The 11,105-nt window shown below is 29.2% G+C and overlaps 1 protein-coding gene across 3 annotated transcripts in view; it reads left to right on the top strand.

Annotated features, from left to right (window-relative positions):
* Positions 1-11,105, top strand: part of LOC123015822 (protein cycle) — a 15,538-nt gene that overhangs the window by 2,440 nt on the left and 1,993 nt on the right. Inside the window, exons 3-12 of one of the 3 annotated variants that reach the window (XM_044415824.1) lie at positions 1,355-1,426; positions 2,313-2,550; positions 4,931-5,023; positions 5,078-5,195; positions 5,406-5,570; positions 5,618-5,867; positions 7,860-8,117; positions 10,100-10,176; positions 10,226-10,395; positions 10,445-10,565. In XM_044415824.1, the coding sequence (XP_044271759.1) occupies positions 1,355-1,426; positions 2,313-2,550; positions 4,931-5,023; positions 5,078-5,195; positions 5,406-5,570; positions 5,618-5,867; positions 7,860-8,117; positions 10,100-10,176; positions 10,226-10,395; positions 10,445-10,565 (1,562 nt within the window). Of the gene's footprint in view, positions 1-1,354; positions 1,427-2,312; positions 2,551-4,930; positions 5,024-5,066; positions 5,196-5,405; positions 5,571-5,617; positions 5,868-7,859; positions 8,122-10,099; positions 10,177-10,225; positions 10,396-10,444; positions 10,566-11,105 lie in introns of those variants that run through there. The other 2 variants (XM_044415843.1, XM_044415833.1) reach the window with 2 other exon arrangements.

Below are 11,105 nucleotides of genomic sequence, written 5' to 3'. Positions count from 1 at the left end.
TATCAGCAAACTATTAAAAAGAAAAAAATCCCTACTTCTATTTGACTTTTAGTTTTCTTGTAGAGAGAAACTGTATATTTTTTATGTTTACACTCCATTATGTTCCGCAAAAACAAATTCATCTTTAGTGCCTTGTTATGCAAATAATTATTTTTTCACCGAGAAACTAATTTTTGTCAAAAAATCATTAAAAATAACAATTACCTTACTAAAACGTGATAGCTTGAACGCTTTCACACCCGTTAAAAACGTTAATTTAGCCATCTTTGTCACGCGATAGCAATTGTTTTTTCAAAAATTCAATCATAATTCTACAAAGTAGAAGAGTTTCATAGAGAAAAAAGGTCTAAAAGTGCCTAAATTAGCGTTTTAAAAAAAAATAACTAAGAATGCGTTGAATCATTCAATTTGACACTTCTGACAGTTGTTGACATTTCGCGACAATGGCAATGTGGCTCACACTCTTCAAGAAAATCAGGCGAAAAATTTTTTTGAAAGTCGTATAAAATCTTTAATCTGTATTTTTTTTGAATCCACTGCGAAAAAAAACTGACGAAATAGTCCCTTATCTAACAATAATTTTTTTGTGGCTAATTGGAAAAATTAATTTAAATTCGTTTTTAGCGGTTCGTTTTAGCCTTTATTCTTCGAAAAAATTTTGAAATGTTTATAATAAGTGCACATAATTCGACAGATTGGTTCTTTATGTACAATCAGTACATTTTAGAACAATTTGAACCACATCAGGGCCGTAATGAACAATTTTCTTTCAAAGGGAATCAGTTGGACTCAAAAATTATTTTGTAGTTTGTATTAAAAAAAACTAAAATAATATTTTAGAAACAACCAAATTAAACATTTAAATTTTGTATGCAAATCTATGTAATGTAAAACGATGTATTTTCACAAAATGGTCCAACCCATGCATGAAAGAATTATTTGATTATCAAAGTACATATATATGAATAAAAAAACAAACATTTTCTTGATTTTCCTATTTTGGGTTTAAAAACTTTATATTAAATATCAAAATACCTAGGTTTTTTCAGTTTCAATAAAAGCAAATAGTTAACTTTTTTTCAATACATCACTCCTACTTTATTTCTACTAATTTCCAGCATATTTCGTTAAATGCTTTATAAATCCTTAAAAAAATTGCTTGTTTATTTAAAAAAATAATTATTTGAAAAGTTTTGGCTACCACGAATTAAAATAAAAAAGAAAAAAGACAATTTTTATTCGTTTCAAAAAAAAACAGAAAATGACATAAAACATGCACTGATTATTTTAGAATCAGATATTTAGCTCACAATTGTTATTATAATTAATGTAACATAATTACGATATTTTTCAGCGAAACCAGCGATCCAGACGACGACAATGGCGAAGACGTGAAATCAGTAAAAACAAACGATGAGAATAAAAAGTAAGTATCGTTAATTTCATTAGAATATTCTTATTTAACTCGGGTTAAATCAAGAAGCCCTATACCGGTTCAAGGTGATCGGCATTTATTTCTTGTAAAAATTCTATTTTATAGGCCATGTTGTAATGTCACGAATGCATTTCCACTATGATATTATTAATACTGAAAACTGTTAACTCCTTTCATTAGTTTATTGGCTAAACCTTCACGACGCAAGAATGCATTACCGTTATTTTATAATTGCACACACGAGATTTATTTATCCAATGCGTTTTATACAGGGTGTGCCAAAACTCGCGCCCCAGAGAACATGGAAAAAATGTTAAAAAAAATTCTGAGAGTTTAAACTTTGCACTTTGACTCTATTTATTTCTGTTTTTTTTTATTTTTAGAAGAGGAAACAAGGAAACTGTATCCCAAATTGTAACTGTGTTTTGTTATTTGTGGCTTTTATTAGCAAAATTTTTGTACCTTTACTAAATAATTATAAAAAAAACAAACAGGGTGTTGCAATGAAAATGAGCCACTTCGAATATCTCAGAAACTAAAAAGACTTTGCAAAAACGCCGAAACAGGTCAATTTTGTTTCTGAGGGGGACATTTTTTGACGTAATTTTTAAAGCACCCCCAGTAACCCCCTAACCCCCACTCTAAAAATTTAAAAGGCACTACCCTACTTGTGGCACATCAAATAAAAGCTATTTTAACAAGTTTTTCGAAACTTTTTACCAAAATTAAATCAGACCATCCATTCATGAGATACAGGATGTCTAATAAAAACAAACCAGAAAGAATTTTCAAAAAAAAACATAACAATTTTTTAAACATTGTTTCTATGTTTCTCGACACATCCTATATGTATTTAATCCCAAAAAACTTTTCGCAGACAAAATCACAGTGAAATAGAAAAGCGACGACGGGACAAAATGAACACTTACATCACTGAACTTTCTGCAATGATTCCAATGTGTCACGCAATGTCGCGAAAATTGGATAAATTGACAGTTCTTAGGATGGCCGTTCAACACTTGAAAACAATAAGAGGAGCTGTGCATTCGTACACAGAGGGGCACTACAAACCCTCGTTTTTATCCGATCAGGAACTAAAACACTTAATTCTACAGGTACCAAAAAGGGGGTAATTTCTCGTTTTTGACAAAAACACAATTGGAATTTTGATAATATATTTTATCCTCAAATGTCACAAAAGTGACCACTTTTATGACTAAATGTCAAGTAAAAGATTTATTTTTCAGTGCCCTGGAGTATTTTTTTTTGTGTCTATTCCATTATTGCAGTATTGTTACTTTCTTGCCTCTTTTGATTAAGATTTATTTTTACACAAAATTAAAAAAAATTGTTTTCATAATTTTAATTATCCTTTCATCTATTGATGGAAGAGCATCTTTAATTTTTATTGTTTTTTTTTTATTTGAATTTTAGTTTTCTTGTAAACAGTTTTCTTAATTGTATATTTTTTATTTTTACTCTCTATTACCTTAAAAACAAATTCCTCTTTAGTGCCTTATTATACAAATAATTATTTTTTCACTGAAAACCTATATTTTTGTCAAAAAATCATTAAAAACAACGAGACAATTTTTCCTACTATTCCTACTATTGAATTTTTTAGCCTTTTTTTATTTATTTTTTTTGTAAACAATATCTTAATTATACTATTTTTTGTTACTTTTACACAAAAATTGAAAAATTATAAAATAGAGAAAAATGCCATATAAGGTAAGATACTAAGAACATGGAAAAATTATTAAAAAAAAATTATCTCTAAAAATTTCGAAGTTATGAGGGTTTAAATTTTGCACTTTGACTCTATTTATTTCTGTTAGAAAAATAATTTTCCAAGTTTTTTTGCTACAGGCCATTAGAAGAGGAAACAAGGAAGCTATATCCTAAATAGTAACTTTGTTCAATGTTATTTGTGGCTTTTATTGGCAAATTTTTTGTCCCTTTAATAAACAAATGTAAAAAAACATATACAAGATCATCAGTATCATTAAATAGATATAAAAAAAAAATTCAATTGTCAAAAAATAAATGTCAAAATTTTTTGACAGGTAGAATTTTTAAACATTTTTTTCATGTTCCTGGTATCTTATCTTACATGAAATTTTTCTCTGGGGCGCGAGTTCTGGCGCACCCTGTATATAAAAAACAAATGTAACATTTTCTCCATTTTCCTATTTTTAATTTATTGTCTTTTTTCTAAACATTATTAGGAAAAGATTTTTACACATTATTAATTTAATTTTCAATTATAATTTTCTTAAATGTGTTTTTTATATTTTTAACAAAAAATTGTGAGAAATTATTAGGATAAGGTTTTTAAACCTTATATTTTATCAACAAACGTCACAAAAGTGACCACTTTTATGACTAAATATCAAATAAAGGTTTTATCTTTCAATGCCCTGAAGTATTTTTTATGCCTAGGCGTTTTTACTTTTATCATGACATTATTAACATTTACCAGTGTTGTTTCTTTCTTGTCTCTTTCGATCAAGATTTATTTTTACAAAAAAAATGTTTTCATAAGTCTTTTTATCTATTGATAGAGGAACTAAATTTTTGTCATCAAACCATTAAATAGAAAAAGAAATTTTCCCCTATTTACATACATTTTTGATTTTTTTGTTTTTTTTTTTCTATTTGTTTTTAGTTTTCTTGTAAACAGTTTTTTCAAAAATTGTATATTTTTAATTTTTACTCTCTATTACCGTAAAAACAAATTCCTCTTTAGTGCCTTGTTATACAAATCATTATTTTTTCACTGAAAACCTAAATTTTTGTCAAAAAAATCATTAAAAACAACAATAAAATTTTTCCTCTTTTCCTACTATTGAATTATTTTTTTTTATTTAATTTTTTTTTTGTAAACATCTAATTTGTACTAATTTTTTTGATACTTTTGCACAAAAATTGACAAATTTATAAAATGGTCCAATCCGAGCATAAAAAAGTACATATGAATAAAAAACAAATATAACATTTTCTCCATTTTCCCGTTTTTGATTTATCGTTTGTCTTTTTTATAATTTTTTTGTAAATATTTTTAGGAAAAGATTTCAACACATATTAATTCATTTTCAATTATAATTTTCTTAAGTGTGAGAGAGGTTTAAAAACCTTATATTTTATACGCAAACGTCACAAAAGTGACCACTTTTATGACTAAATGTCACAAATAAAAGTTTTATCTTTCAGCGCCATGAAGTATTTTTTTTATTTTTGCGCCTAGGCGTTTTTACTTTTATCATGACATTATTGACATTTACCAATGTTGTTTCTTTCTTGTCTTTGGAGAGCTACATTGTAGTCGACTACTAACTGCACTAGTTAAATTCATACACTTTCGAAAATTTTAACACAAAGTCCGATACGCACGCGTGATGTTTGTTTAGAAGTTTTGTTACGATTTCATTACTTGCAAAGCGTGCTGATTATTTTGTTTACTTACTTGCAATTATATACTATTATTTTTTGTAGGCTGCTGATGGCTTTCTCTTCGTGGTCGGTTGTGACCGTGGCCGAATCCTTTACGTTTCAGAGTCGGTATCAAAAGTATTAAATTTCTCACAAGTAAGAGATGAAAATAAAATTTCTTCATTTATTAAGTATTAAGCTCTGTTATAGGGTGATCTTTTGGGTCAAAGTTTATTCGATATCCTGCACCCCAAAGACGTGGCCAAAGCCAAAGAACAATTATCCTCATCGGACCTGAATCCACGAGAAAGACTGATAGACGCAAAAAGTTAGTTTTCAACAAAAACACAAATTAGAATTAAAAAAAAAACAAAAAAACTCGAGTTTTTTTTTTATTTTCACCTGAGGATGACCACTTTGTGGTTGAAACGCGTTGTGTTTTAAATAAAAGTTTGGTGTGACGGGCTAATCGTGTTTTTGTTCATCATTTTCCATATCAAGAAGAAGAAAAAAAAATCCTCAAAAATTTTTTTTTCAGCAATGTTACCAGTGAAAGCCGATGTGCCTCAAGGCGGATCTCGATTATGTCCCGGCGCCAGACGCTCATTTTTCTGTAGAATGAAATGCAAAGTTTCTTCCCAAGTGAAAGAAGAAGCTGATACCACCACCGGCTGTCACAAACGTAAAAAGCAACAAAATTCAGGTATTGAAAAAAATTGATGTGAATAAAATGGAAAGTTGAAATTTTAGACAAAAGATACAATGTTATTCACTGTACCGGGTATTTAAAATCATGGACACCGGCAAAAATCGGGTTAGAGGACCAAGAAAATGATGGGGAAAATGAGTCTTGCAATCTTTCGTGTTTAGTTGCAGTTGGTAGGGTTTTACCCCATATTTCCACCGTCGCTGCTGCTTCACAAAGCAGGCCAAATGTGCAACCCATTCAGTTTGTTTCCAGGCACACATTAGACGGAAAATTTCTTTATGTCGATCAGAGGTAAGCCATTTTCTCTACTGATTGTATTTGAATGTTTAATATTTTGCCATTTTTTTTTATTTTATTAGAAATTTCCTCGATAACTAGTTATTGTAGAACACTGATTTTTTTGTGAATTATAGAAAATTAAATTTTCTTTCCAACGGTACCAAACATAAGACGTTATCACCAATAAGTCCGGAGTTATTGGCAATAGACCGCTCCGGGTGCCAAAAATCGACCAAAATCTCGACAAAAATCAAAAAAAATTTGATATTTAAAATTGATCCATATAACGCTTTTTACATTTCTAGAGGTTTTAAAAACTCAAAAAAGTGCATTAAACATTATTAGGTCAAGTTTAAAAAATTACAAATTTTTTGAGTTTTTGGAGGTGTGCAAAATCGTAAAAATAATCAATTTATTTTAAGTCGTAAAAACACTTGAAATACGGTTTTTTAGACGTAAAATACTCTACGATGCATAGTTTTTGAGATATTAAGTAATAAAGTTAAGAATAAGGTTAGAAGCATCCGATTTACATCAAAAAATCAAAAATTTTTGATTCTTATGAAAAACGTTAACAAATTTTTTCTCTTTTTTATTTTGTAAATTGCAGCAATACTGTCCCCAATGATATAATATTTTGACGTAAACCTATGTAAAATGTTCCGGGAAATCGATTGGCGTCAAGAAAAATGCAATATTCCTAAAAGTTTTGAAGTTATAGTCGGATTTATATTTTCGATATTTTTGATTTTATCATAAATTTTCTCGATAACTATTTATCGTAGAACACTGATCTTTTTTTATATGATGGAAAATTTAATTTTCTTTCTAACGGTACCAAATATAGGAGGTTATTACCAATAAACCCGGAGTTATTCGCATTAGAACGAATTTTTTTGAAAAAAAACTAAAAATGGCTCTGTACCCGGAACCAACAAATTTTTACTCTTTTTTATTTTGTAAATTGCAGCAAAACTGTACCTCAATTATATAATATTTCGATTTAAACATATGTAAAATGTTCCGGGAAATCGATTGACGTCAAAAAAACTGCAAAATTCGTAATAGATTTGAAGTTATATTTTTGATGTTTTTGACTTTATCAGAATTTTTCTCGATAACTATCTATCGTAGAACACTAATTTTTTTATATGTGGTAGAAAATAAAATTTTCTTTCCAACGGTACCAAATATAAGAGGTTATCACCAATAAGTCCAGAGCTATTGGCAATAAACAGTTCCGGTGCCAAAAATCGACCAAAATTTTGACAAAAATCAAAAAAAAATCAACTTTAAAATCGATCCATATAACGTTTTTTACATTTCCCGAGTTCTTAAAGACTCAAAAAAGTGCATAAAACGTTATTGGGTCAAGTTTAAGAAATTGCGATTTTTTTCAGTTAATAATTCCAAAAAAATTCCAGAAATTCTAAAAAAATCCCGGCAATTCCAAACCATCCAAAGATTGTTTGTTAATTTTTTATTTATTTTTTAATGTTAATAATCTCAAATAATATATATTTTTGATTAAATTCCAAAAATTTGTACAACTAATTTCAGAGTTAACGGCTCCTCGATTAAACCTAAAGTGTTTAATTTAATGACATACGAGTCCGAAAAAGTCCTTTTTTACGGACTATTTCGTCTCATTTATTTTTCTATTAATTGGAATTTGTAAGCAAAAAATCACTTTCATCTCATCAAAAAACTTGTCTTCACCCAGAGCCACCCTCGTCGTTCAGTTTCAGTTTTAGAAAGTAAAATCGTAAAAATTGTCAATTATCTCCAAAAAAATTCCATAAATTCTAGAAAAGTTTTAGCAATTTGAAACCATCTAAAGATTGTTTGTTAATTTTTAATTTTTATTTTTTTTAACTTCAATAATTTCAAATATTCATTTTCGATTAAATTCTAAAAATTTGTCTCATTTATTTTTATATTAATTGGAATTTGCAAACAAAAAAAAACGATTTTCATCTCATCAAAAAACTTGTTTTCACCCAGAGCCACCCTCGTCTTGGGTTTCCTCCAACAAGAACTCCTGGGTTCAAGCATGTACGAATATTACCACCACGACGACATCACTTCTGTCGCCGAATGCCACAAAAGTGCCCTCCAAAATTCCGAATGCACCACAACCAAAATCTACAGATTTCGAACCAAAGATGGAGGCTTTGTGAAATTACAAAGCGAATGGAAATCTTTTAAAAATCCTTGGACGAAAGAATTCGAGTATCTCATAGCCAAAAACACGCTAGTTTTGTAAGTAAAGTCTATTTTTTTTTAATGGAAATGCCAAACAGTCTTAACGTTGGCACCACTAGTAAATTCATTCATGGTAATTTTAATAAAGGAAGTTGGCAGTTCCGGTTTTTTGAATTAATTTGAAAACAATGTCATTAAACGTCAACACAAAAAATCGTCAAGAAAATTTAGAGACGAAACACCAAAAAAGAAACAAATTCGGTACACTAACAGTTTTTCGAAATTTGGAAACGAATAGTTCGCAAGCAGGAAGTTAGAAAAAGGGCCCGTTAAAATGGAGACGCAATTTGTAATGCAGATTTGCTAAATATTCTTAATTTTTAGCAAGAAATCGATAAGAATGCAAAACAAACATGAATGAGAAAGAACCTCGGAAAGAACGCAATTAAATTAGTGTCTTATGCATTGTTTTTGAGGAAAGAGGTGAAAAAGTAACAATTTTGAAACTAAAGCTGAAGAAGAATTTATAAAATGCATCAACTTTGAACTCGTTTCAATAAATTAATAATAATAATACCTACTTTTATCTTTTGCTAAATAACTTTCTTCTGTATATACATCCTTTTTCTTCAAAGTTTTTGTAGCAAGAATCTCATTTTTGTCTACAACATTGTGTAGACTTACTTGTGGTGTGTTTCTGTCAAAATTATTAGCACTGAATTCTGTCTTTAGACCTTAGGTAATGATGTCTGTCCTCAGGTATTCAATTATCAAAAAATTTTGACAACATCTCAATTTGAACACAACCATATTTTTTTAACAAAATTTTTAGGGACAAAATAAAGGACAAACAAAATTTGTGGTTATGGAGACAACCTGTTACCAATTTTTTCACAAAAATTTTGACTTGGTAACAGGGCCATAACCAGGATTTTATTTCAGGGGGGGGGGGGGGTTTCTTGTTGGTTCATGAAAATGAAATGAAAGAAGACGGATTAAAAAGCAAAAATCTCTAAGTACACGTTTTTATTTTAAATTGATATAAGAGATCCTAATTACATAAAATAATACAAATTAACTCACAAAAGTAACAAAATATAAAACAAATTTTTAATACTTTTTATTGTTACAAATTTAAACAGGAAATGAATATTCATTTTTAAAACAAAAATTTTCTATGAACATATATCGAAAAATGCTACGCAAGAAGTGCGTCTTTTAATAGGTTTTTTTTCAATATTTCCGAAATCATTTTAGAAAAAAATTTCAAAATTTGCTACAGATGATAACTTTGATACACCTAAACAAGCACAAAAATAAAATGTTGAAATGTTTAATTAGGTGCTTCCTAAACTAGATGGGATTAGGGTAAAAATTTACTCTAACTATTTTGCCTGTGGTTTCTTGCCACTTTCAGCAACAAAATTTCATAGTTTTTCATAAAAAAAGGTCTTTTGTGTTTCTCCGATACAAGTTACGGAATTTTAGTAAAAATCGGCTTAAAAATTTATGTTACAGACCATAAACAGCATAAAAATAAAAAATTAAATTTGTTTTACCGTTTAAAACGCCCCTGATTAAAAATTTTGTTATTTGGCATTTATTTAGGTGTACATATAAAGGTACCAAATTTTGTAATTTTATCTATTCTGAAATATTAGGAAAAACCCTTTAAAAAACATATCTTTTTTAGGGGGTGTAGCTTTCTTTCATAGCATTTTTCGAAACACTTTTGTCTTAAAATTAAATATTCTATTAACTATTTAAATTTGTACCTAACAATAAAAATGAAACACTGTACAATTAACACATAAAAAAATAATTCACAAAAATTTAAAATCAACTCATTGCAATAACAAAAAAACTAAATTTTTAACACTTATAACACTATATAACAAAGTGCTCAGCATTTCGGGGGGGATTTGAACCCCCTAACCCCCCCCCCTTGGGTATGGCCCTGCTTGGTAATTTCCATTTAAAAAAAACAGACTTTACTCGTATTTCAATGAATCACAATTAAAAAAAAATAATTTGTGCAGAACCGATTTTCGCACGGTGGAAAGCAGCGCTAGTAGACCCGATGGAATGCAAGAAAATCTCGATTTTCTCACACAATGTAAGTCACTTGAATTGCTAGAATTGAGATTCAGATAAAATTTTAACAGCTGATGGTAAAAATATCCAAAGATTGATCAACACTCATGTGGAAGCTAGCAAAATCGGGCGACAAATCGCCGAACAAGTGATGGATTCGCAGAGACGAGGAGGGGAGCTTTCTTCCGGGAGCAGCCCGGATTCTGAAGCCGAATCAACGGTACCAATCTCCAGTGCAGAAGTAAATAATTATTATTATTTTTTTTAATTTGAAAAACCACATTTTTTAGAGCCATATTTCGACAAGTGTTCAACCCGAATCAAACTCAATCTTGCACGATTTTTCACAGTCGCCTCACACATATCATGTCCGAAACAACCTCCCTTTATCAAGTGTCGCCAATGAACAAGGTAAGTATACAGGGTGTCCCAGCAAGTTGAAAAAGTGACCTTTAAATGGTAAAATTTAAAAAAATATATATAGGATGCGCCAGAACTCGCGCCCCAGAGAAAAATACCATATAAAGGAAGATACCAGGAACATGGAAAAAAAAATTATCTATAAAAATTTCGAAGTTATGAGAGTTTAAATAATTGTAGAAAAACATAAACAAGATTATCAGTATCATTAAATAGACATGAAAAAATGTCAAAAGTCAAAAAATAAATGTCAAAATTTTTTTCATGTTCTAACTTACAGTTTGTATTCAATGGCGGCATTTCAAAATGCCCTAGAAAAATTCAAATTTGAGCGGGAGAATTGCTCATGACGTGTGATCGGCGTAGTTTTGGACCCTTTTTAAAATAAGATAACCCTACGTTGTGGTTGTTAGTTTATTCGTAATAATCCTTCGTCGTTTCCTCGAAGCACTGAACAAACGGATGGGAGTAAAATTAAATAATCAAGAAATAAACCACTAATGTTTTATTAATATGAAGTATAATTCAACA

Source organism: Tribolium madens, unplaced genomic scaffold (assembly GCF_015345945.1).
Source record: "Tribolium madens isolate multiple individuals breed KSU strain unplaced genomic scaffold, Tmad_KSU_1.1 Scaffold_11;HRSCAF=98;Tcas5.2_LG3b, whole genome shotgun sequence".
Lineage (NCBI taxonomy): Eukaryota > Metazoa > Arthropoda > Insecta > Coleoptera > Tenebrionidae > Tribolium > Tribolium madens.
Note: the sequence above shows the minus strand (reverse complement) of the source record. Positions and strands in the feature narration are given on the sequence as shown.